Genomic DNA, 26,355 nt, shown 5'->3' with positions numbered 1-26,355 from the left:
GGTCGGACATGATCAGATTACTCATTACAAAAGGAGTTTATCCAACGGCCACGAATTCATAAGTCCTACTGTGGCATTCATTTCGGTCATCTTAAATGCAAATGACAGCTGAATTTTGTATATTTTTTACATATATATATATATATATATACACACACATATATATGTATATACCGTGTACACTCATAAAACACAGGCCAACCAGAGAGCCACATTGAGGTCATAAAGATCAGAAGCCTTCTTTCTGTAAGAGTTCATTCTGGGAGCCTTTGTCTGCGGTTTCAATGGCTTTAGTTGGGGCAGGGAAGCTCTTTTTCTGTTTGGTTCTATGTCTCTTGAGCTCACACTCTCATTCTCAAGGTTTTCTGCTTGCTCACATTTCTTTCAACATATCAAGGCATATAATTTCTTATGGCCATATTGTTTTCCATGTCTCTGTGTTCAAAGTACATATATATATACTTCTTTGTTTTTGCTGTTCATAACTATCTAGCAAGATCTCCTTTAGTACTACTGGGTATCCTTTCTTTGCCTTTAGTTATGAAGTTCTAGCTGCTGTACTGAAAATGCAGTGAAGATGAAACTTTTCCTGAGTAAAAATATGAAATGCATGGAAATTGTAATGCAGGTAAGGAGGATATCTTGGAATTCAGATATCCATTTATCAAACGAGCGAGCTCGTTCTCATCATCATCACCATCATCATCATCATCGCCGCCGAGTGAAGGCAACATTAATGCAGCTTATGACTACATAATTGTGGGAGGTGGCACAGCCGGGTGTCCTTTGGCTGCCACCCTGTCTCAAAACTTCAGTGTTCTGTTGCTTGAAAGAGGGGGTGTTCCTTTCTCTAATGCAAATGTCTCATTTCTAAGGAACTTCCACATTGCCCTAGCAGACACTTCTCCAACTTCGGCTTCCCAAGCCTTTGTTTCCACAGATGGGGTCATTAATGCTAGAGCTAGAGTTTTGGGTGGTGGTTCTTGCATCAATGCTGGCTTCTACACCAGAGCAAGCTCAAGGTATATATATATTTTTTTGTTGGAAATATATGATTCTCAAACACATCTCATAATAAATAATTTTATAAATTAAAGTGACTACATCGTATCTTATCGTAAATCTCTTTTTCAAATAAGTTGCATATAATATATCACGTCAATTTATAAATTTTATTTTATAAATCTAACACTTTTCTTGACGAAAAAATAGAGTTAATGAGTTGAGGGAAGAAAAATTCTTGAAATAAAGAAATTAGCATTCTGATCCCAGTGACTAGAAACTCTACGTCTACAACTAGATTGTGGAAAAATGAATTATCCGTAGTTGCAAGGCTCACAAAAAGTAAGTAGGTGTGGGAGTCTCCTCTTCATTTTTTTTTTTAATTAATGAGAAATTGATTTCATTCATTTATTAAAGAAAAGTTACATCCATAATAGGATACATACAGAGAAATTTTTAGATCACAAGCCAACTACTGCATTTATTATTATAATTTATTGCCTAATTCGGAATTATATAGTTATTATTATTTTCTAAAAGTATTGATGGTTTGGAATATGGTCATGACAACGCTATTTTTCTTTTTTTGAGATACATGACAATGTCATTGTATCATGTGACAGAATATTTATGATGCTAGTCATGGTCCCTTTCCACTCAATTTTTCCAGCAATGTTTATTTTTTAGATCTAGGAGGACACTGAACATTTAAGGCAGTCATAAATTTTTAACATGACATATTGGATACGTGGTCCCTAGGATATTACAACTCACCTCTACTTTTCATTTATTTATTTTTTGTTACCAATCCACTTACCTATTTTATCTTTTTTCTATGCACCTACCCATTTCAACCGCTAATGAAACTTATTTTCTACTGTATTTTAAATTAAAAAATATTCTAACCACAAATGAATTACATAAAATTAATTTCATAAATTGATGTGATATAATGTGATTCGTCAAATAATAAAATTAATTTTATTATAAAATATATCTAACGAACTATATAAATCCACATCAATTTATAGAATTATTTTTATATAATTTTTTTTTTATGACTGTAGCAGTATTCTTTTAAATTTGTTGACACCTAGGGATAAGAGAGTTCAATTCTGATATTAGTGTTGGGCCGGGTTGAGGGTTCTCGGACCTCGTGTTAAAGAGGTAGGCTGAGCCCGGTGAAAAAGCTTAGCCCAAAAACGGGTTTGTAAAGTCCGTTCACATTCCAGGAACCAGAGCCCAAAGATTAAGGTTGAGTTACGTGAAGTTCATAAGTTTGACAATGACAGAATTGGGCCGTTTGCCATGTGCTTTAAAAGTGACATGGACCCAAACCATGTATAGAATCCTATTCAAAGATTAATGTAATTTAAATTTTATAACGAGTAAAATTGAAAAAAATTCTCTTACGAACAGTCATTTTTGTGTGTACACCTTATTAACGTGTGATTGATCAAAATAATTATTTTATATTAAAAAAAATAATGCAGTCATTCACATTAATGAAGTGCACTAAAGAGTACGCAAAACAGTCTGTGTATAATATTTTTGAAATTTCTGAAACTTTCTGCTTATATAGCCATCTTGATGTAATAAAAAAAAAAGAAAAAAAAAAAGGCGTTTGAAGGCATAATGCATTTTTGGTCATACATTACATACAGCTTGATTAAGCAATTGTAGTGTTATATATACGCAGTTTTATAGAGAAAATGGGCTGGGATGCGAAGCTAGTTGAGGAGTCATACCCTTGGGTCGAGAAGCAAATTGTCCATCGCCCTAAGCTTGCGCCATGGCAGAGAGCAGTAAGGGACAGCCTTCTCGATGTTGGGGTGTCTCCTTTTAATGGATTCACATACGATCACATATATGGAACCAAGATTGGTGGCACCATTTTCGACAGGTTTGGCCGCCGCCATACCGCTGCCGAACTCCTTGCTTCCGCCAACCCTCAGAAACTCACTGTCTTGGTCCATGCGACTGTCCAGAATATTGTTTTTCAAAAAACACGTACGTTAATCATTTCATGTTACTATATGTTCAAGTTGTGCTAAGAGTTTCATGAGACCGGTAATGTCTGATACATGCAGGAAAGCAACCCAAGGCTGTGGGGGTCATTTTCAAAGACGAGAAGGGTGACCAGCATCAGGCACTTCTTGTCAATAGGCAAGGGAGTGAAATCATATTATCTTGCGGAGCAATCGGGACCCCTCAAATGCTACTGCTGAGTGGTATTGGACCAAAAGCTGAGCTTGAAAAGTTGAACATTCCTGTAGTGCTTGATAACAAGTTTGTAGGGAAGGGCATGGCGGACAATCCCATGAACGCTATTTTCGTTCCCACTAATAGGCCAGTTGAGCAGTCTCTCATCCAAACTGTAGGGATTACAAAGAAGGGTGTGTACATTGAAACTAGCAGTGGATTTGGACAGTCCAACGATAGCATTCACTGCCACCATGGCATCATGTCCGCCGAGGTAAGAAACATAAAAAAATGTTTGGTTCACAAAATAAATAAAAATCACAAGCTGAGGTGACTTGCTACTTCTATACATATTAGATATAGTTTATAATAAAAATATTTTATAATCTAATGTAATCGAACAACAAGGCATAATAACTTGCTAGCTATATTTTTATCAACAAATATATTCATTATCATTTTTCTCATCATTTCATGATGTGACATTAGATGATTGGTTCATAAATAAAATATAAAATATATGACATTATATATATGACATTAGTCTCCAATTATCTAATGTCACATCATGAGATGATGAAAATGCAACGCAGAAACAACTAAAGCATTAAGTATGGAAAACAAAAACAATGGGGCTGTTGATCAAGTACTAGTTGAGCTATAATATTGTCTAGGAACTTAATCTAATACTCCTCCTGAACTGCATGACCAGATTGGACAACTCTCCACGATTCCCCCAAAGCAAAGAACACCAGAGGCCATTCAAGCTTACATCAAAAGCAAGAAAAATTTACCCCATGAAGCATTCAGGGGAGGCTTCATTCTAGAAAAAATTGCAAACCCCATTTCAACAGGCAAGCTAAGATTGGACAATACTAATGTGGATAATAACCCCTCTGTCACCTTCAACTACTTCAAGCATCCTCACGATCTTCAACGCTGCGTTGATGGGATTCGACTGGCCACGAGGATTGTGCAGTCTCAACACGTCACAAACTACACAAAATGCAACAAGGAAACTCTGGAGAAGATACTCGGTATGAGTGTCAGGGCTAATGTTAACCTCGTCCCTAGACATGCCAATGACACCAAGTCCATAGAACAGTTCTGCAAGGATACTGTTATCACAATTTGGCATTACCATGGTGGGTGCCGCGTGGGCAAGGTGGTTAGCCCTGAGTACAATGTCCTTGGCATTCACGGGCTCCGCGTTGTTGATGGCTCAATCTTTAACGAATCACCAGGCACAAATCCTCAAGCCACTGTCATGATGATGGGCAGGTAAGATTCATTACAAGAAAGAACACAACGTATTTATAGTACTAATGTCTTCTGCTATATATATATATATATATATTAATTTTAATTTTCTCAACGTGCTTTTTTGGTGATATTCAGGTACATGGGAATGAAGATTTTAAGGAACAGGTTAGGAAGAGAAGCTGGCATATGAGGAAGCAGCTTGGAAGTAGATCAGGTAGGAGGGATGAGACAAGTGTTGGCTGGTAATGGTGGAATTAATGTATCTAGTATTTTTTAGTACTTTGCAAGCAGCAGTAGTAGTACTATGTACGTAGGAAATGCATCCATCCTAGCTAGCTAGCCTTTTGTAATGTTCCTAAGTATCGTTCTTCATCTTAAATTTTCTTATCTTCAATCATACCATATAAGTTGATGTGTTATATTTTAAGTGACTTTTTTATTTAAGTGATTAATGATTTGTAAAGTCACTTAAAATACATCACATTAAATGGCGTGTGACTTAAGATGAGAAAAATAAAAATGTACGATTTTATTGTGTATTCTCTACAACTTTTGATATCATGATCATGATCAGTCCCTTTGGTTGCATGCTGAGAAAACTGTGGGAAAGAACTATTATATATATATATATATATATATATATATATGACTTCGTTTTGCAAAATAAAAAGGGAAAAATATATAAAAGAAACGAAAACTACGTCTCATGCAACTAAGCTAATCGCAAGCTTATAGCATTCAGGGGAAAAATATAGGTTCGAATCCACTTGTTTCCTCCTGTATTCCTCCTCCCTCTGGGTACTCCAGGCAGGACAGGTCCACATTTTCCACATGGGTTTGGCTATCTAGTGCATGCTACTGAGTTTCATCAATTTGTTGCTTAACCATTAAATGCTTGTTGGATTTGTTATTGTTGTTAATCACATGTTATTGCGGCAATGAAAGGAAGTGTGGTTCTATTGGTGGGTGTTCCATTTTTTTTTTCTATTGCAAATTGAAGAGTTTGTCGACTTTTGCGTTAGAGGTAAAGCAATAAATTAATGGAATGGTATTTAGAATCAGAATGATCATAGTATTAATTGGAGACTCAGGAATTGTTGTATTAATTGGTGCGTGCGTTACGAGAGTTGATATATAGAGGATTGGTGGTGATATTCGAAACTGGAATATTCAAGGTTAGGAAGTAGATCAAGGAGATGGTGCATGGTACATAACATAGATCATCTTATGCCCAGAGAGATAGCTAGGCAGCTGTCTACACCTGGAGGGATCAGTCCCCTGAAAATAGTCTTATGTGCCATTTGCAGATAATGAAAAAGAAGTCGACATGGATGTATGGCCTAGACATTGGGCTCAGGTTTTGATCTATTATCAAACAGAGAATAAATCATAAACATAATAAACTAAAAAATAATACCGTACACCACCAAGGTGGTAGCCTAACTAGTTGGCAAAGGCTAGGGTATCCTTCTTTCCTCTTTTGTCCGATGTTATAAGTTCGAAACGGTTTGCCTTAATAAAACTAGTAAGTTTTGGAGACCTTTGCATGCTGGCAATTTAGTGGGGTTGCGGTGACGGGCTGCCCCTCCCAGGGGTTAGTACTAATGGTTCAATCCGAATATGTTGCAGCGAGTGAAGGCTCTTATGGTCACGCCTAGTGGAAAATTAGCTACACTGGCCACCCGTCCCCACTCTTTTTAAAAAAAACAATAATACCATACATGCAATATCCTTGAGAGCCAGACTAATTGCTCAAAAGGTCTGAATTTTGTGACCCCCAATGCCTGCCCGAAATGAATATAAAATGTCAGTATAGCAGAAAAGGTTTTCAAGGATTCGAAACTTTTTGGTATCCACATATCCTTTTTGATATCTAGATGGATATCGGCCTTTAGCTTCTCTAGTGGCCGGTCATCTTGTTTTGAGTTGAAAGGGAGAAGTGACTAACTGCACACTTGGCATAGAGTTCTGCTCAATGTGTTAGTGTGTAGTGTTGCTCAAAAGCTTAATTTCTGGTTGAGTGCAACAAACCCATTGTTTGTGCAAACAGCAAACACAATAATATCACAAAATCTGGCTTTAATATAGGACCCATTAATTAACTTGAGTGAGTCCAAGAGCAATTTCTGTCATGTTTGAGAACAGAGACCGAGCTTGGTGTGATGAAATGGTTATCTAACTGCTTGCAAGCATGCATTTCATGAAAGAATTTTATTTTTCATACAATCGTACTGCTTTTCCAGTCACTTGCTTTACCAAGAAGGAAAATAAATTTGGTAGAATAGAGTCTCGAGGTCTTTGTTGTGCTTTGTTTTCTGACCAATAAGCAATCAATCAACAAAGTAAGTCAAATAAGTTTCTTATATACGGATTTCTGTTTCTTGATACCCAGATAAGGCTAAAAGGAATCAGAACCTAAAGTAAACTCTTTTCTTGATACCCAGCTTAGGCTGAAAGGATGGCTGGTAGTGGTAGAGAAGCCATTGATGTTACGAGGGTGTCTGGTTTTTAGTTACACCTGAAAATGTTTGAAAATCCACCTTACTTTTCTGGTGGTGAATGTTTGCATATATATAATTTTACAGATCTATGACTTTAATACAAATCAATTAATTTACAATTGAAAAGGAAACAATATACAAATAAATCTCCTCCAATCACGTTGGTCAACTTTGACATATATGGGAAGACTATGATTGAGGAGTGATATCCTCAACACCCCCCCGCAAGCTGAGTGTTAGATTGGATCGGATGTGGAGCTTGGATCGAAAAAACTCAAATAAAGGTCGAGAAACACTCTTAGTAAAAATGTCAGCAACCTGCAAATGAGAGGGGACGTGTTGTGTACGTAGTTTGCCAGCAACAGCAAGTTTGCGAAAAAAGTGGTAGTCCAATTCAACATGCTTTGCCTGCTTGTGAGAAACTGGATTGGAGCTCAAAAAAATAGCACTTTTGTTGTCGCATAAGAGAAGAGACGGCTGTGCGATAGGTACCTGAAGATCATGCAGTAAATGGGTGAGCCAAATGAGTTCAGCGGCAGTAAAGGCAAGGGCACGATACTCCGATTCACAGCTGGAGCGGGAGACAGTGGGTTGTTTCTTGGCACTCCAGGAAACTAAATTATCACCAAGATAAATAGAATAACCAGAAGTCGAACGACGAGTATCAGGGCAGCCGGCCCAATCAGCATTAGAATAAGCAACAAGCGTACCAGGAGAGGCAGATGGTCGAAATGTTAAGCCAAACTGAATGGTGCCTTTAACATAGCGGAGAATACACTTAACAGCCAAAAAGTGATCGTCAGTGGGAGCATGCAAAAATTGACTCACAGAGTTGACAGCATGAGCAATATCAGGACGCGTGATGGTCAAGTACTGAATTGCGCCAACGAGAGATCTGTAAAGAGTGGGGTCTGAAAACAGAGGACCATCAGAGGACAGATGCTGAGAAACAACCATGGGAGTGTGAACAGGCTTACTGTCAAGTAACTGAGCTCGAGAGAGAATGTCCCGTGCATATTTGAGCTAACTAATGAAAAGGCCATAAGAAGTTGAGGAAGCTTCAAGACCAAGAAAGTAACTGAGAGAGCCTAAGTCCTTGGTGGCAAACTCAGAACTTAGTTTGCGAGTGAAGCTTCAAGAAGAGAAGAATTGTTGCTTGTAATGATGATGTCATCAACATAAAGAAGCAAATAAATAATATCCGACTTCTGATGAAAGACAAAAAGAGATGTGTCAGCATGACTGCAAGAAAAACCAAGATGAATAAGAAAAAACTGAAGCATTGAAACCAGGCACGGGGGGCCTGCTTGAGACCATAAAGAGCTTTCTTCAATTGGTAGACATGATTGGGGAAGCAAGGATCAATGTACCCTGGAGGCTTCTCCATATACATTATCAGTGAGAGTGCCATTAAGGAACGCATTCTTGACGTCAAGTTGGCGAAGAGGCCATTTCTGTGTCACAGTAAGAGAGAGCACAACTTGAACTGTAGTAGCCTTGATGACAGGACTGAAGGTATAAGTGTAGTCAAGACCAGGTACCTGCGTATAACCCTTGGCAACAAGGCAGGCTTTGAGGCGCTCAATAGATCCATCGGGCAAATATTTGGTCCGAAAAATCCATTTGGAGCCCACAATGTTGGTGTTGGTGGGTCGAGAAACCAAAATCCAGGTACGATTACTCTGCAGTGCATGAATTTCTTCATCCATGGCAACTAGCCAGGCAAGATTCTTAGCAGCAGATTTGAAAACTTTAGGCTCTGTCGATGCAAGAAGAGCAGGAAGAAGACCAGAGGAGCCCAAGAAACTAAGATGCGCCGGATGACGAGTCTTGAAAATACCAGCTTTAGCTCTCGTAAGCATAGGATGAGAGCCTAATGGAATTGCAGCAGGAGTGGAATCTGCACGGGGCTCAGGAGGAGATGGACTAGGGGCCAACTGCTGCAAAGGGGAACCTGCAAGAGAATCAGGGACCTGCAAGGACTCATTCACTGGATTAGTACAAAGAATACACGAACTAGACCTGGATTGAGTAATATGTGGGGAATGGGGTGCGGAGCAAGAGGGAGGCGGGTCTGTATGGAGAAGACTAGGTTCAAGGAAATTAGAAAATTGAAGTGAGGATATAAGTTGAGCTTGAGAGTTAGCAAGGGAAGGAAAATGAGTTTCATCAAACTGAGCATGGCGAGTGATGTAAAGCCTAGAGGTGGTGGGATCAAGGCAACGAAACCCTTTGTGAGAGGGACTGTAACCCCAAAAAAATGCACGGAATGCTGGGAGGAGAAAGTTTGTTAGGCATATGATCACGTAGACAAGGATAAACACGACAACCAAAAAGATGAAAGTTTTCATAATTTGGAGAGGTACCAGACAAAATCTCAAAAGGTGATTTACCTCCAAGAAGCGGTGTGGGCAAACGGTTAATGATGTAGGCTGCAGTACTGAAAGCGTCAACCCAAAAACGAGGAGAGATGTGAGAATGAAAAAGAAGTGCTAATCCTGTCTTAGTCACATGGCGATGTTTTCTTTCTGCACGACCATTTTGGGCAGATGTGTATGGACATGAAAGCTGATGGTGAATGCCAGAAGAACGGAGATGGTCTTGAAAGAAATTACTAGTAAATTCAGCACCACCATCACTTTGAAAAATTTTGATACAAGCAGAATATTGATTTTCCATAAATTTTTGAAATTGAATAAAGACAGGATAAAAATTAGATTTTAATTTCAAAGGATAGAGCCACGTGAAGCGAGAATGGTCATCAATGAAAATGACATAATAAACAAACCCCAAATTAGATTTGACGGGGGAGGGACCCCAAATATCGCAGTGAATAAAATCGAGCACATTAGACGACCTATATTCATTACGAGAATAAGACAAACGGTGACTTTTTGCAATTTGACACGTGTTACATAAAGTAGGAGAAGGCAACAAAGAGGTAAGATAAAGCTGTCCTTTTTTATTTAAGAGAGAAATAACAGAATGATTGACATGACCAAGACGCGCATGCCATAAATCATATGACGCATGAAGCGATTTATTTTTAAGGACAAAAATAAAAACAGAATTTCCGTGCTCGAGCACATACAAGCCTCCATCACGTTTGCCGGTTGCCACCACCCTTCCTGTTTTCCGATTCTGAACAGTGAACAGATTATTAGTAAAGGTAATAGATAATGAAAAATCAGATGTTAATTTACTAATGGACAATAAATTTTTTGTGAGACGAGGAACAACTAGGACATCTAGGAGATGGAGATTCGGGGTAGGGGAGAGGTTACCAGTGTGGGTAATGGGTAGTGATGCACCATTCCCAACAATTACGCAATCCTTACCCATGTAACTTGTAGACTGGTCCAGTTGAGATGAATTTGAGGTCAAGGCCGAGGCCCCTGTATCAACAAACCAATCAGAGCCCACATCTTCGGAGAGGGAGCACGAATTGGTGAAGGCCTCGGCAAGTTGAGCAGAGTGCTCACTCCGAGCATAGCGCTGGTTGCAGCGATCGGCATAATGACCATCCATCCTGCAAATTTGACAGCGAGGGGGATGACATCCTTGAGAGGAGTTGGAGCGTCCATGTCCGCGGTTGGAAGAGCCACTGCCATGGCCATTGGTGCTACCTCGTTGGTTGCAGGAGAAACCACCACGATGAGAAGAATTCTTGGTAGCAGTAAAAGCCGTAGCAGAGGAGGAAGATGAGTCTAGAGATTTCTGGAAAATCTCAAAACTCTCTGCTTTTGAGATCAAATCCGCAAATGAGGGGAGAGGAGTTTGGGCCATTTGAGCGGTGGAGAAACTCGAGAAGTCGGGCCTTAGGCCGCGGAGGAACTAGTGCACCTTATCGGTGCCATCAACAGGCCTTCCAATTGCATGGAGTTGGTCACATAAACCCTTGAAGGCGCGAGCATACGCTGCAACAGGGCGGGATCCGCGCTTCATCAACTGGAGATCATCCTTGAGACGGAGTTCTCATGCCTTCGAGCGATCGTTGGAGGTATTTTCCATGGATAGCCACACCTCATGAGAGGTGGATAGGCCTACAGCTTCGACCATTGCTTCCTAGGTGAGGGAGGAAAGGAAGAGGCTGAGCAAACGCTGGTCCGTGGCTTACCACGCCAGGTATTTGTTGGAAGGTGTCTGAGAACCTACGGGTTCGAATTGAGGGGCGGCACAAGTGTGCCATCAACATGACCTAGTAAATCTTGACTCTCAAGAAGGGGAAGAAGTTGGCTCTTCCATAAGAGGTAGTTGGATGATGAAAGTTTGATGGTAACCATGTGAATCATGGTGTTGAAGGGAAGGAGGGTGGGTGCAAAATCAGAGGCCATGAGGATCGAAGGGTGTTAATCCATATATGGCTCTTGATACCATGATAATGTTTGAAAATCCACCTTACTTTTCTGGTGGTGAATGTTTGCATATATATAATTTTACAGATCGTATGGCTTTAATACAAATCAATTAATTTACAATTGAAAAGGAAACAATATACAAAGAAATCTCCTACAATCACGTTGGTCAACTTTGACATATATGGGAAGACTATGATTGATGAGTGATATCCTCAACAACACCAACATCTGGATCTTGTCCAAAGTTTTTGAGGTTTTGGTTCCCGAGTTTTGGGGATATAGGATTTCTAGGTTCATGTGTTAGAAGTTAGAACTATGCGCAGAGAAAGAGAGAGATCATTAGCTTGAGAGTCTGGAAACAAAGCGCCAACTCCAACTACCCTTCCAACAACTGACATTTTCTCCGTATGAACTGGTTGTCGGTCAAACATTATTCGTATATAATTAAGTTATAAATAAGTTAGAATATAGTTATACTATAGTATAAAAAAGTGTAATACTAATGTATAATAATATCTAATGAGACACTGGAAATAAGTCTAGCATATAAATAAGTAAGACACTAGTATATTATAATAACATGTGATAGTACCATAGTATAATAATATGTAATTAGATACTATAAATATGTCTAGCATAGAGTTAGATTATAAATAAGTTACACACTAGTATAATATTATAGTATAACAACATATAATTAAACATTATACCCTATAGTATAAGTCTATAATAGGAATAAGTTAGACATCAGTATAGAATATTATAATGAATTAGTAACATGTAATATTATAGTATAATAATATGTAATTAGACACAAGTTAAATAATAATAATTAATAATCAATATTAAAAATTAAATATAGTGATAAAAAAAATTATAAAACCTATAAATAAAAGAACTTATGCCTGAAACAAATATGAAAATTGGTTTAGGGTTTAGAAAAAAAAATGCCCAAAATCCTGGCAGCAGCCCAAAAGGCTTAAAACGGCGTCGTTTGGCATAAAAAATCCTCACAACACAGACGCACAACTCAAAAAAAGGGCGTCGTTTTAGTGGGTCAGACGGCGCCGTTTTCAGAGAGTAAGACGGCGCCGTTTTACGTGGTTACCCCGGCATGTCATTCCCTCTAGCTCTCAAAATTCCTCCTCTTCTGCCGTCGCCGTCCCTGCGCCTGCCCGTTGGCCTCGGCCACCACCCAGCCCTTGGTCGGCCTCCACCCACCTCATCGTCGGATTCTCTCTCTAACCCTACTTTTCTCTTCTAATCCTAAGTTCCTCTTTTCTCTCCTCATTCTCTCCCTTCCTCCGAACCAGCCTCCTCTCTCTCCTCATTACCTGAGTTGGTGAACATCTAAGGACGGGAACCGCTAATCTACCGATCTGCTGCGACATTCACCACGTAAGCTCCGCATCTGCCGATCTGCTTCCAGATTTGGCCTCTGTAAATTAACCCGTGAAGAAATCCATTTTCGTTTCTAGACTAATGTCATTAGTTTGCTTCCAGACTTGGGGTTTTCTTGCAGTGTTGCACGCCCAAGTTTGCTAGCAGATTTTTGGAAATTTATTCTCCACAGTAAGTCCCTCCACTGCCCCTCGCCATGTTTGGTTTTTTGCTGAATCTTTGATATGGTGGTTGTGACTTAAGGCTTCGGTAATTTCTTTGCCACTTGAATCTGTGTACCGATTATTTTTTGTTAATTTTTTATTTATTATTTATTTTGCTACTTGAATCTGTGATTGGGTGTTAATTTTTTTGCTGGTTGTGAATCTGTCAATCTTTGTACTGGCTTTTTTGCTGGTTCTTGGTCAGTCAGATGGACTTTATCATGTATGGATTAGAGTTGTAGTGATGACAATATTGCCTGGCTCCTTTCTCTTTTCTTTGGGTGCAACGATACACTTGCCTATTCTATGACCTACTCTACGATCAATCAATATAAATGAATCATTAATAAATTTATAACAACTCAGAATGGGGCTTGTTGGGCTACAACATTGGCTTTACTCCCGCGACAGAACAAGGATATGCCTAAGCAAGAATAATGGGATCCAGGCCTATTTAAATGGGAGGAAAAAAAAATTCCAAATTAAGAAACATAAGAAATCCGAATTTGGTTTGATAAAGATAGGTTGTCACAAAGCTTGCAACTTTCAGCATTTGAATTATATGTGGGGCTATCAACAATTTTCAGCATTTTAATAGGTCATTTTGAGTTAATTTGGAATTCATGTAAATTCAGTTTTGACATAATTGTTTTTTATTGTGCTGCTGGTATATTGTAAGATCTTGACTGCCAAAAATAATGAACTGAGTTTGTATCATGTTGCAGTATGGGCCCTGATTTAGAGCTCCAAGGAAAGTCGAAAGCTGCTATGGAATTTTTGGTTAGTAAGGACAACATAATCGCCCCTGAAGGCTCAGAAGAAAAACTTCTGCAATGTGCAAGTCATTGTGAGGACAACACCTTTGGCGTGGAAGAATTATTAGTTGAGCGAGCTGGTGAACACGATGGAATTGAGAATATGGAGCTTAATATAACCGACATTATTGATACAATTGATGCTGTACCGGTTAAAGGTGAATGCGAAGATGTGACTGAGCATTCAAGTTCTTTTGGTGGTACAGAATCCAGGACAGACGGTGGCTTGATGTTGACTGATGACGAAATTGAGTCACACGTGTGTGCAAGTAATGCATCAATATATGATGGATGCTTTGATGCCTTTCGAATAAGGTACTCGCTGGTCTGAATTATTTATTGTATGTATTACTTATTTCTTATCTATTGAGTAGCAGTTATAGAGTCCATAAGCTAAGATCATGGTATCCATATAAAGTTTGGAGAGTTGTTTTTTCCTTTTCCACATTATGTTTTTTTAGAGGTGAAATCACACTTTTCACCCACAGATTACCACCCATTTCTCATTGTGCATTATAAGCTGAAAAAGTTTCAATTAGCACCCTAGGCTACCAATATATTTCCCTTTGCCCCCTCCATTCAAACCTAACTGTTAAGATTGTGCCATATGACTAATTTTTTTGTTCATCTTAATGGCCCAATCGTATTCATGGTGCAAATGGAAAAAAATATATAGTTTGGGTGCAAAATGAAACTTTTTATACTGTAGGGTGCAAAGCAAAAGATGTGGTAGTTTAGGGGTGAGAATTGTAATTAACCCTTTTCATGTCGGTTGTTGAGTAATACTTTCAAGTTTTTAAGGAAAATGATACTGTTGAGCTAAAACTAAAAGGTTTGTGAAATGGAGGTTTTCTTCCATGCCTACCCATATCATTTGGGCCTGTTTGCTTTGATATCTTCAACTTCAGGACTTGAGCCAGAGTCTTTCTGGCTGGTCTTAGATTTATAGCAAAACTCTTTGTAATTGGGTATCATAAACTAATCTGATGAAATTCTTGCAAATTTCCATGCTTTCTTATAAGAGAATGATGTTATTTAACTGTAGTCATTACATTCTTTTTTTTTTTTTAATTTATCTTCTCTCTTGGGGAGGGGAAAGGAAAACTTAATCGAGTGAATGGATACCATTAAGAATCTTACCTCACTGGGTGCCTCCAGTGAAATGTTTTTTTTTTTTTTTTTTCCTGCTCTGTAATTTTCTTGGATGGATATGGATCTTTATGGTTTTTCCCAAGTTTTTTGGTTGAATCTGGGTTGGTTCGAGGTTGTTCAAGTAAATCGAATTGGTCTGCCTAGTTTTAGGTTTTAAAAAAAACCCACTTTATAAAATTGGCTTCTAACATTCGGATTCTACTTATAAAAAAAATGTTTGGATTCTAATAGTTGTGCTTGATTGCGGGTCTCATGCGTCTAGCAAGCCCAAAATAGCAATTTTTTCTCACTTCTGGTCCCACGAAACATCTAGCGAACTTGTTGGAATTGGGCTCAACAAGCAGGTCCGATGAGTGTCAAGTGAGTGTCTAATGAGAGTCTAGTGAACTCTCAATTTTTGTAATTTCTGATCTAATTTCAGTCTAGAATGTCTTTAACATATTTACAATTGGATGAGACCAAGTTTTGTCATTGAATATGCCAAAGCAATTTTTTTACATTCATGGGATTGTTCATTGTGATCATGCAAATACACCCTAACTGAACTTTAACTAAGCTGGCAAGCCCACTTGATCAAGCTTTCTCGATTCCACTAAGCTAACTGGAATATATAGTTTGGATGCTGAATATTTAGTGCCCAAAGACCTTTAAAAATAAGATAGAATGTTCATGCACAATATTCATAATTTCTAATTTCATTAAGGTTGTGGTTGATGATTACTATTATAAAGAAGTCAACCATAGGCTGCATCATACTTTCATGCATCACCTTGAACCGTTCTGCCATTACTAGCGTGAAGAGTATTTAGGGTCATGTACATACTAATGAATTTCATATTTTATGCGAATCTTCTCTTTTTTAAATCTCCTGTGATTTCTGATGTTATTTAAACTGTTGATATAGTCAAATCTCAAGAGTCAACAGATACCTTCTCAAAATCCCTCAAAGTGAGATCTCTTTATTCTATTCTTCTCAATCCCATTTCTCCTGCCCTTGGCCTGTTACATCCACTGCGATGTCATATACTACATCTGCCGCAAACCAACATAGTGTTTGCAGACCACAGTAACACAAAAACCTTCTCAGCCAAATTAGACTGATACAATGTACTTGCTTCTTCTCTGTTCACGTAAAGCAAGTGGGAATGGGATACCTATTCTTTCTTATTATTTATCTTTCCATGCATGAGAACATATTGTTGCCTCTATTAACTGAAAAATTCTCTCACATTCACATGGTTTATTTGTGCTTCTAACATCCAGGAAGAAAAAGTTAACTGTTCATTGGAGGAAGTTTATACATCCTCTTATGTGGCGCTGTAAATGGATAGAACTTCAAATTAAGGAGCTTCAGTCCCAGGCACTAAAGTATGATAGAGAACTTGCGGTATATGATGAAAGAAAGCAGTTTGAATTTGAAAACTTCACCTTAGAAGGTTTTGATGCAAAGTCTCTACCCTTTCCCAGACAACTTAGAAATAAGGTCATGACGAGGAAGAAAAGAAAGAGAGTTGAAGAGACGGCTGATGTAATGCCATATATATCACAACATAACCTGTTCTCCTACTATGGTATGAAGTTTAAAATTTTGACGTTTGCTGAAATATTTTACCTCATATAAGTATAATTCATGTTTCTTTGTTAAACTTCTCTCTCTTTTTTCCCCAGAAAGTAAGAGGTCTATTGCTGATGGTGCTCCTATAGAAGGGTATTGTGGTAATCTAGGTAAGAAGTACTAAAGTCGATTTAATAGACTACTAGTTAGGCTGTGAATGTTGTATCAATGTCCATTTGTTCAGTTAGTCACTGACAAAAAAATGTGCATTTGCTTGTGTTTAGTATATGTGGTAGGGTCGATCTAATTAGTTGAAACCATTTGATGTTCAAAATATTAATGAGACAAAAAGAGATGGCCTTTTACGTGGCATTTTGCAACTATAGAATTGTGTGTGTCTGGGTGTGCGTGTGAGCAACAAATTAATGAAAGATATATCTTTGATTATAGCTGTAAATGAACCGCGCCATCCATGAAAATATTTAGCTTGTTTTATATAAAATCAACTACCTTTCAGTACACTTAGGTAAAAGAACTGAGCTTTAATATTTTGAATCATTTATTAAAGGAGCTCGGTTTGTATAAGCTTGGTCCTGTTTGAATGAGCTTGTACAACTTCATATCTATTATTGAGTAGCTTTAAATACAATCCTATGGTGTGCAAGTCTCACGCGGGTCCTTTGGGAAAAAAGTGAGACCCACTAGGTCCCATATTTTTTCAAAAGGCTTGGGTGGGGCATGAATGTCCTAGACTTGCACTAGCCATTTTCCTCGAGGAAATATACCTAAAATCCTTGTGAGCGTGAGTTCTTTTGAAAACGTTTTGTTTAGACTTTCTCTCCACCAATACTTATCACCACTAATTTTCTCATGCTGATTTCTGCAGATAAGATTTCTAATGGCAGTAATGAGTTTGGGATAAATGATGGATGGTCATCTCTTGAATTTGGAAATGGTGATAATTCATTGGAACAGATTCTCTGGAAGATTGAAGTGGCACATTCTCAAGTTCGCAAGCTGAAGACCCAAATTGACAAGGTGATCAGTGAAAATCCTGGAAAGTTCTGTTCCATAAATAAGTTGAGCTTGCCTGTACCATCTGAAGCATTGACCCGTTCTGATCAAAGTCCTGCCTCTCCTCCTGATAATGGACATAGGTTGCCAGCCAAATCTCCATTTACTTCTCGGCTTATAGCTGAGGGTAGTATGGGAGATGTACCTATGTCTGAAAGTGCAGTTTTCAGTCTTGGGGAGGCAAACCCTCTTTCTAATATAATTGAAAGCATTGACCAGTCTCAGGTGAGGGGTTTATATGAAAATGCAAGTGTTTATTTTGTGGCATGATTTACAGGTATCTGCTTAATTTTTGTTTGTAGAATATTGTTGTAACTATGATCATATAAGACTTCTTTTCTGCCTGTCATTGGTAGCCCATGGATAGCAAACTGAGGATGAGAAGAGGTTTTGGTTATTAGTTCACTTGTTATAATCTGTGCCATAAAACTATTCAAAGTTGTCCCATTTTATCAGCCGCTCAGTGAAATACAGCAAGTTCAATTTTTGCTGTACATGAAAGCTGTTAAAGTTGTCACAGTTTCGGTGATTTAGCTGCTAATGTTTCTCGTCTTTGGTGCACCTGTGGGGACACTGGTATCCTGTGGGTGCACCTCTGTTCATTTGGTAGTTACAGATCCCGAATGAACCCGTTATTTGTGACTGTGAATTGTATATTGGTTGAACCACCAAAGTTGCTTGAACATTTTATTATATGCAGCAACTAATTTGTTCTTCATGCCTGTAGAAGGAAGGAATTCTGATACATAATCAGGCTGCCAAGGAAGAGTTGGATGATTTTGGTGAAGTCAGAGGTTGGCTCATAAAGAAGCCTCAGGTACCGCTGAAAGAGCAGAAAACTATTCCTCAAGACCTGCCCGCAGGGACAGCGATACCCAAGCTTCAATCTAATGTAAAATCACGTTCCCCTTCCAAGTCAAGTTTCCCTCGGCACACAAGAAGACGGGGGCAGAGAAAAGCTGGCTCAAAGAGGTGGAGCAGGAGATCTTTAGGTTAGCTAGATTTTACAAGCCAATATAGTTTTTTTCTTATTTGTTCTAAGGATGAAAACCAAAATATTCAAAAAGAATGTCAACAGCCTCCGTTGCTCTTCAGAATTTGTATATGCTGCTTATTTTACAGTTTTACTGTATATCTTCTCCCTCTCTCTTGTAGCATTGATTTCAAATATAAAAGTTGAAAATTGAGTTTTACTGTATATCTTCTCCCTCTGTTTGGATTTGAACTCTTGTTGCCAAGTTTACGTATTTTTTTTCACTTTTTGGTGGATATCTTGAGAGCAATTTGGAATATCTGTAGGACTAACCCGATGCTTTCGTATCCCCCTTACCACTCTGTTTGGATGCCTTGTAAAATAAAGTTCACCGTGAAATTATTTTTGGGATGTCAAGATGCCCTGCCCTGCCCGTTGCAAGTTTTTGGTTATCCGTCCTCTCATGATTCCGTCAAGCTTTTAAGCTTTGATCTCTAGGACTTTTAAGCTTCGTTTGGATAATCAGATGAGATGAAATAAAAAATATGTGAATAATAGTGAAATAGTTTGTGAATAATAATAAAATAATTTGAGTTTAGATTTTTATTGGATTTTAAAAAATGAGAGAGAAAAAGTTGAATAAAAATATTATAAAGTTAAAATTTTATTAAAATATAATTTTTATTTTGAAATTTGAAAATGTTAAATTGTTTTTTATGTTTTATGTGGAAGTTTGTAAAAATTGTAATGATTAAATGAAAAAGTACGAAAAAAAGTTGAAAAGTGTTTGTGTTTCATGAGTAGTATTTAGATATTAAGATTAGAAGAGATGGGATGGGATGGGATGGGATGAATATCCAAATAGGGGGCCTAAGGGATAGAATGGAATAATTATCATTCGTCTTGACGTGATTCAGCCTTCAAACATAAATATTAATACAATTTTTATAAATTTTAAAATAGAAATAACATTTAAAAATTATAATCAAATAATTTGTTAATTTTATAATATTTTTATTCAATTTTTTTTTTTTTCCAAAATTCAATAAAATACTTTTACTCAAATCATTTTATTACTTTTGATTATGAGATAACACGCCCCGAAATCTTTGAACAATTTTAGCTGCTGTGCATTTAGGAAGTGCGAAGATAACTCAGTTAGACTTGGTACTGCTTGAGGTTATTTCAGAAATTAACAGAGATGAGATCCTAATAACCAAGAGGACAAATGGGAATGGTCTTGATCATTTGTAGTTTTTTTTTTTTTCAAAGAAAATGGTATCCTAATTTTATTGATAGCCCTCACTTATGAAGGAGAAAAATCATGATTACAATTAGAAACCTAGGTGTTACATATATTCAAGAAAGACCAAAATCTAGGCTCTAAAAAATCCTAGACACCAAATCAAAATTATAAGATGTCATAACCAACATAAAGACAAGGAAAATAAACCTTAACAACAACCTGCAGGAAAAAGTTAGCACATGCAGATCATAAGATAACAAAGAAAACAACTGGAAATAATAAGTACCTCATGAAGATATCTGCAAATAAGGAAGACCAATTCTATCCATCCGAAGAATACCTCTTAACTTACTAGCAAAGGAACTCTATCTTCAATCCAATCCATATTAAGACCCCCAGCTCTTTGTTTCGCAAGAAAATCAACCACAACATTTCCTTCATGAAAGACATGGCTTACTCTATACTCCAAGCATTCAAGACAAACTTGAAGCTCATCCCAATAATACTCAAGATACCAGATATTGCATTCTCTCTTATTGATCCAATTAACGAGAATTTGAGAATCTATCTCAATATGAACTAGAAAAATACCCAACTGACAGCACCTCCAGACTCTTTCCAGCAAGCTTCTCAACTCAGCAAAATTATTAGAACCTTGACCTAAAGAAACTGAAAAAGCTGCACACATCTTACCACTGGCATCACGGATGACACTCCCAGCCCTAGTTGGACCAGGATTTCCCAAGCTGCTCCCATCAGTATTAACTTTAACCCAGTTCTATAGGGGCGGGGTCCATTTCACCATAGAAACCTTATTTGCTTTAGGAATTGAAATCAAAATATCCAACCTCTTAAGAATGATAACATCCTGGCTAGGAAGTCTCAAAGTATTCATATTCAATTGCATAATTATGCGAATCCAAAGCTTAATAACATGCCAAACAGACTCAACCGTATCACCCCTACCTTTATACTTGGCTTTGCAACGCCTATTCCATAATTTCCAAGAGACAATGGAAGGTAGGAGGCCAAAAATAGTCCGAACCTGAGATGGTTTACTAGCATGACGAAACAAAAAATTTATTTGCTCATTCCAAGTACGAAATTCACTCATATACACACCTGTTGAATAGAAGCCATACGCCAAATTTGTCTAGCAAAATCACCTGTGCAAAGGACGTGATTAAGATCCTCAATCTGGCCCAAAGAACAACAATTACATTTAGACACCATAAGGATCCCACCCATTCAAATCTTTTCATCCACATTCAAGCAATTATTAGAGACATTCCACATCATAATGGAAATTTTTTAAGGAAGGTTATTGTGCCAAATCTAATGGGTCCAAGGTAAAGAAGGCGTCCAAACCCTAATACAATCTCAGGCACTTTTGGTACTAAAAGTTCCATCATTCTCCTTCATCCAAACTAAAACATCTTGCCCCTCTTTTCACCTAGCCAAGAACTGATACAATTCAGTAGCTTTTTGTTGACCCACAAGCCTTTCCAAGAGAGGAACATCCCAACTATTTTCAATACGACACTTTTTAATCTTAATCAAAGGATGCTTAATCATCGAAAATTGGACAATAAGAGGATCACCCTCCTCCCAATTATCATGCCAGAAGAAGATATTATCCTCTCTCACAAGCCATTTTGAGTTATCAAGAACATCGGGAATGCTATTGACTATAGACCTCAAAAGACGAGTACCCTTATTTGGCACCAAAAGAGATAAATGATTGCCCCTAACATACTTGTCTCTAAAAAAATCCGTCCACAAAGAGTGACCCAAAATCAAACGCCAAGCTAGTTTCACATGTAAAGCTCTCTGAATATCTCCAAAATTCTTAATGCCCAACCCACCTTCAATAGGACGACAAATCTTATTCCAAGCCACCCATTTTTTTTTTCCTTTCCCTTTGCATTCTCTCCGGCTCTCTCTGCAGTCACGACTACTAGAAGCTGTGTTGTTACTATTCCGGTGAGCATCATTTAAGTCTGCCTCGATCCTTTGTTGGGATTGACACACCCTCAATAAGATCAAGGAGCACTTTCAACCTCTCTAATTGATGATCTTTTTATAATTCTAAGGGGTGCGATCATCAAAATGTGTACTCTTTGGAATGACATCCTCTACATAGTGATGGTTAAGAAAGTGTCAAGAGACACAACCTATTGATTTAGTCAAAAGGTTGTGTGTGACTAGTGAAATGTCAAAAGATACAACCTTTTAATTTAGTCAAAAGGTTGTGTCATTTGTCAACCAGTGCATGATGGCCTATAAATAGGAGTTATTGGTGTACAAATCAATTCACTCAATTTTCTTTGTTTATCACTAACTTGTAGAACAAATACCTTTACGGAAGTGTCACCATATTGTCAAATTTTGTTTCTCTTTATTCTTCATAATTCTACACTTTTGCCTCGTTCCATTTTTCAAACACGTACATGCCTGCATGCATGTATGCGTATGGTAAATTAGTAACGCATACACGTGGGCTTAGGAGAAAATTAACGAGAGGATCAAATGAATGTGCAATGATCTCTCCACCTTTCATCTATGGCATACATGAAATTTCTCAACATGACATATATACTTTCCATCATTTTGTGGTTCCATTTTTGACTACTTAATTAATTTTTTAATTCGTACTCTCTCGGTCCTCGTAACAATATCAGTCCTCATAACAATATCGGAAGAGCGCTGAAATCGCGACAATAACTGAAATCACTGGGAAAAAGAACTACTATTGCGACGATTTTAACACTTTTTGCGACGATATATATCGCCGCAATTAACTTTTTTCAATGATTTAATGATAAACGGAAAGGCCATTTCCGTCGATTTTTTGTACAGTTGTGGCGGATAAAAATCACCGAAAATAATAGTTTCTTGTGACTTTTTTTCTTATCGTTGAAATTGATAAAAAATGACACTTTAATTTCGTCGAATATGCAACGAATTAAAAATCGCTGCAAATAATCAATTGCAACGATTAGTATGGATATTTGCGACGATTTTGAACATTGAAAAAAGTCTGATTTCTTGTAGTGATCGAGCTAGCTAGCATGCATCCACAATATATATGCGAACAGAAAAGAACTCAAGATTAATTAATATCCCGTACTTAACCTTGTGAGGCATACTCTCAATCAACTGCTCATGAGCTCATCCCGAGCACCCAGCCCTCCCCACTCCCAGAAGATATATCGATATACATGAGCGCTAGCCATAGTACTGCTCCTTCTTTGGGGTAAGCTAGCGCAAAATATAATTCTTCTCCATTGCTTAATTTGAACCATTTGATCTAATTCCCTTCCTCCACTACTAGACCACTTATATATATATATATATATATATATATATGATTACAAGCAGACAAAACACCAAGCATGGTCGTTATTTCATTTGGCTTATGTCTTTCTCGTCGCATTTCCATCGATCCAAGAAAATCTCTTAACACTTAGCAAGGAATCCATTTGCTGGTTTTTTTTTTTCCCACTTTCATTAATTAATGGATCGAGAGAAAATTAAATAGAGTACTATATACTGCTGGGATTTTATTTATACACGACTTTAGTCTTTCTTAATTTGTTGTCAACCTTATGATCATCGACATTACAACAACTATATATATATATATATATATATTCTCAAAACTTATAAACTACTACTGGATCTATATATTTCTTTATTATTTTTCAAGATATTTAAAAGCTGTATTTATTTGAACAAGACTTTAAGAATTTAGGGTCATGAAAAACATGGCCGGCATCCACTTTCTAATTAAATTATTCCGAGTGAATTTGACGTACCGTAGAGAGCGAGCGAGCGAGAGAGTCCAAAGCTGGTGAGAAGGAGACATCTTGAGTTAGTTGAGGGTCGGTATAGATCCACGATCACCTGGGAATTAGGTCAATTACCAAACATCGGGAAAACCCAAAATTAAATAATTGAATTGAGAGAGTTTACATATCTTATCTTGTCTCATTCTATTATTCTAATTTTTTTAAATTATTATACAAAATATAATAAATAATTTAATTTTTCTAATCTAAAAATAAAAATAATATTAGAAAATAATATTTTAATAATATTTTATTCAAATAGAAATAAAAATTTAAAGTTGAATAAAATATTATTTGAATATTGTTTTTTAATATTATTATTATTTTGTGATTTGAAAAAGTTAAATTATTTATTATATTTTGTATAAAAATTTTTAAAAATTATATAATGATTAAATGAGTTGAGATAAACTCTTAATCTAAATGGATTATTTATTATATTTTGTATGAAAATTTTAAAAAATTATATAATGATTAGATGAGTTGAAATAAACTTTTAATCCAAATGGGACCTATTGTTTTTGGGGTACGAATTTTCATTTGTGTGACGGTAGCTGTTCTTTTCATTAATTGTGTATAAATAATAAGATTTATATTAATAATTGAGGTGATAGATTTATACATCTAAATTATAAGATTGTAAATAGAATATTAATTTATAATTAATTTTTACAGATGAGATTGTGTGCAAGTTGCAAATTAAAGCTGCCGTAAGAACGTGGGATGGTCGTCCTTGGTTGTTGTTATCATGTTGTTGTCTCTCTGTCACCATTTCATATCCCACCCTTTCATCACTTCACAGTTCACATCCTTAATTCCACTCTCTCTCTCTCTCTCTCTCGTCAAAACAAACACCTTTTGGCCCCTTGGGCTCCAAAACAAGCTCCATTACTCTCTCTCTCTGAACCAAAACAAAGAGCTCTCACAGTCTCACCTCTCCGGCTCACCCTCCTTCCTTTATTTACATACTCCGAAGAAAACCAGACACCTTTAGTTGTCTTTACTCTCTCTCTCTCTCTCTCTCTCTCTCTCTCTCTACCAACCAAAGCAAGCAGCTTTAAATACTCTTCCCTTTTACAGTACCCAACATTACAACCTATTTCTTCCCCTCTTCTCTCTCCCTCTCTCAAGCCCGTACAGACTCATACACCAATATGACAGACAGGGTCTTTCCCTCTTCCAAGCCCGCCACCAACGGCACCGCCCCCGCTGCCAACGGAACCTTCCCGGCCACCAAGTCACAATTATACGGCACCACACGCCCCGCCTACCGCCCCCAACCCCACCACCGCCGTCGCCACAGCCGTAGCTGCTGGTGCTCCTGCTGCCTCTGGTTCACCCTCACCATCATTCTTCTCCTTCTCCTAGTCGCCATCACTGGCGCCATATTCTACGTCGTTTACCGCCCCCATCGCCCGTCTTTCTCGGTCACCAGCCTCAAACTCTCCTACCTCAACGTCACTTCCTCTTCTACTCTCAACTCCAAGCTCGACCTCAACATCAACGCAAAGAACCCGAACAAGAAGCTCGTTTTCATCTATAACCCCGTCACCATCTCTATACTCTCCAACGATATCAATATTGGCGACGGAACTGTTCCCTCCTTTGTGCATGGCAAAAAGAACACAACCCTTTTGAAGGCTACTATAACGAGCAGTGGCAGAGAGCTGGACAGCGAGTCTGTTGCAACTTTGAAGACGGGCATGAAGAGCAACAAGGGTCTGCCATTGAAGATAAAGCTCGAGACAAAAGTGAAGGCCAAGATGGGAGGAATCAAGACCCCAAAGATTGGAATTAGGGTTTCTTGTGATGGCATTAAAGCTACCGTTCCTTCTGGTAAGACGGCGGTGACTGCTTCTACTTCGAACGCCAAGTGTAAGGTTGATATCAGAATTAAGGTCTGGAAATGGACTTTCTGAGTGACAGTAAACGGAAAAGTGAAATTAGGTGTGAATTAATTTTCTTTTCTTTTTCTTTACTCTTTTTTTTGTTTTTAGTATATATAATTTTCTATTATTCTTTAGTCTTACCTCTTTTTTGTGGTCAAGTAAATGGTAGAAAAATTGGTGGGTTGATTGTATAATTGGGAGACAGAAATAATTTGTTATTTTCAAAAAGTCTGTTAATTAATTTGCCTTTACAATAGTGTGCCCGGAGAATTTCATTGCCACTTTTGGGCTACATATACTTAGTTTATTTATTAATATAATCAGGGCATAATATTGTTAGCAGCACAGCCGTACTTTTGTGTCAAATTAATAAAAAATTTTAAGTAGAATCATTTTTGTATATTTTTTGTATATTTTATTGATGTGATTGACTGTATCATATTTTTTTAATATAAAATAAATTTTGAGTTCCGTCATATTAGTAAAATATATAAAGAGTATACAAAAATATTGTATGTAGCATAATTAGAAATTAATTTCTGAAAATTGACTTAATAGTTGTCGGCTTAAATATTTAATTTGTCTATTACATGTAATTTGGTCCAATGGTCAGTTCCTGCAAGTAAGTACGGTGACATGAACATGAATATAAACCAAATTTTAACACTAGAAGTAATTATGATTACAAAGAAATTTTATAAAAATAAATTTATAAGCTTATGTGATTTAATATAGTACATTAGATTATAAAACTATATTATACAAGCGATTATAAAGAAATTTTATAAAAACAAACCTATAAAAGTTTATATAATACGTTAGATCTACTTTATAATAAAAATAATTTTATAATCTAACGTACCGTGTATA

General features: G+C 37.3%; 3 protein-coding genes across 5 annotated transcripts; all 3 read left to right on the top strand.

Annotated features, from left to right (window-relative positions):
* The first annotated feature begins 184 nt into the window (after positions 1–184).
* On the top strand, positions 185–5,001 carry LOC121247873 (protein HOTHEAD-like). The gene is made up of 6 exons (XM_041146337.1): positions 185–360; positions 629–1,022; positions 2,702–3,012; positions 3,093–3,478; positions 3,917–4,485; positions 4,603–5,001. Exons 1-6 carry the CDS (start codon positions 285–287, stop codon positions 4,655–4,657), a joined length of 1,791 nt encoding a protein of 596 aa, XP_041002271.1. The 5' UTR covers positions 185–284; the 3' UTR covers positions 4,658–5,001.
* Positions 5,002–12,408: 7,407 nt separating this feature from the next.
* On the top strand, positions 12,409–18,746 carry LOC121247647. 3 transcript variants are annotated; one of them, XM_041146044.1, is made up of 7 exons: positions 12,414–12,898; positions 13,656–14,060; positions 16,161–16,265; positions 16,365–16,468; positions 16,566–16,622; positions 17,339–17,751; positions 18,254–18,746. In XM_041146044.1, the coding sequence occupies exons 2-7, from the start codon at positions 13,657–13,659 to the stop codon at positions 18,521–18,523; spliced, it is 1,353 nt and encodes a 450-aa protein (XP_041001978.1). In that variant the 5' UTR covers positions 12,414–12,898; position 13,656; the 3' UTR covers positions 18,524–18,746. The 3 variants fall into 3 exon arrangements, with proteins under 3 accessions (XP_041001979.1, XP_041001978.1, XP_041001977.1); XM_041146045.1 differs by having other exon boundaries at positions 12,409–12,898; positions 16,161–16,468; positions 17,339–17,490; positions 18,254–18,718; XM_041146043.1 differs by having other exon boundaries at positions 12,416–12,898; positions 16,161–16,468; positions 18,254–18,718.
* A 5,634-nt stretch (positions 18,747–24,380) lies between these two features.
* On the top strand, positions 24,381–25,722 carry LOC121247525 (NDR1/HIN1-like protein 6). The gene has a single exon (XM_041145870.1). The coding sequence runs from the start codon at positions 24,751–24,753 to the stop codon at positions 25,513–25,515; it is 765 nt and encodes a 254-aa protein (XP_041001804.1). The 5' UTR covers positions 24,381–24,750; the 3' UTR covers positions 25,516–25,722.
* The last annotated feature ends 633 nt before the right edge of the window (positions 25,723–26,355 follow it).

Source organism: Juglans microcarpa x Juglans regia, chromosome 1S (genome assembly GCF_004785595.1).
Source record: "Juglans microcarpa x Juglans regia isolate MS1-56 chromosome 1S, Jm3101_v1.0, whole genome shotgun sequence".
In the NCBI taxonomy this organism is placed as follows: Eukaryota; Viridiplantae; Streptophyta; class Magnoliopsida; order Fagales; family Juglandaceae; genus Juglans; species Juglans microcarpa x Juglans regia.
This window is presented reverse-complemented; position numbering and strand designations above follow the sequence as displayed.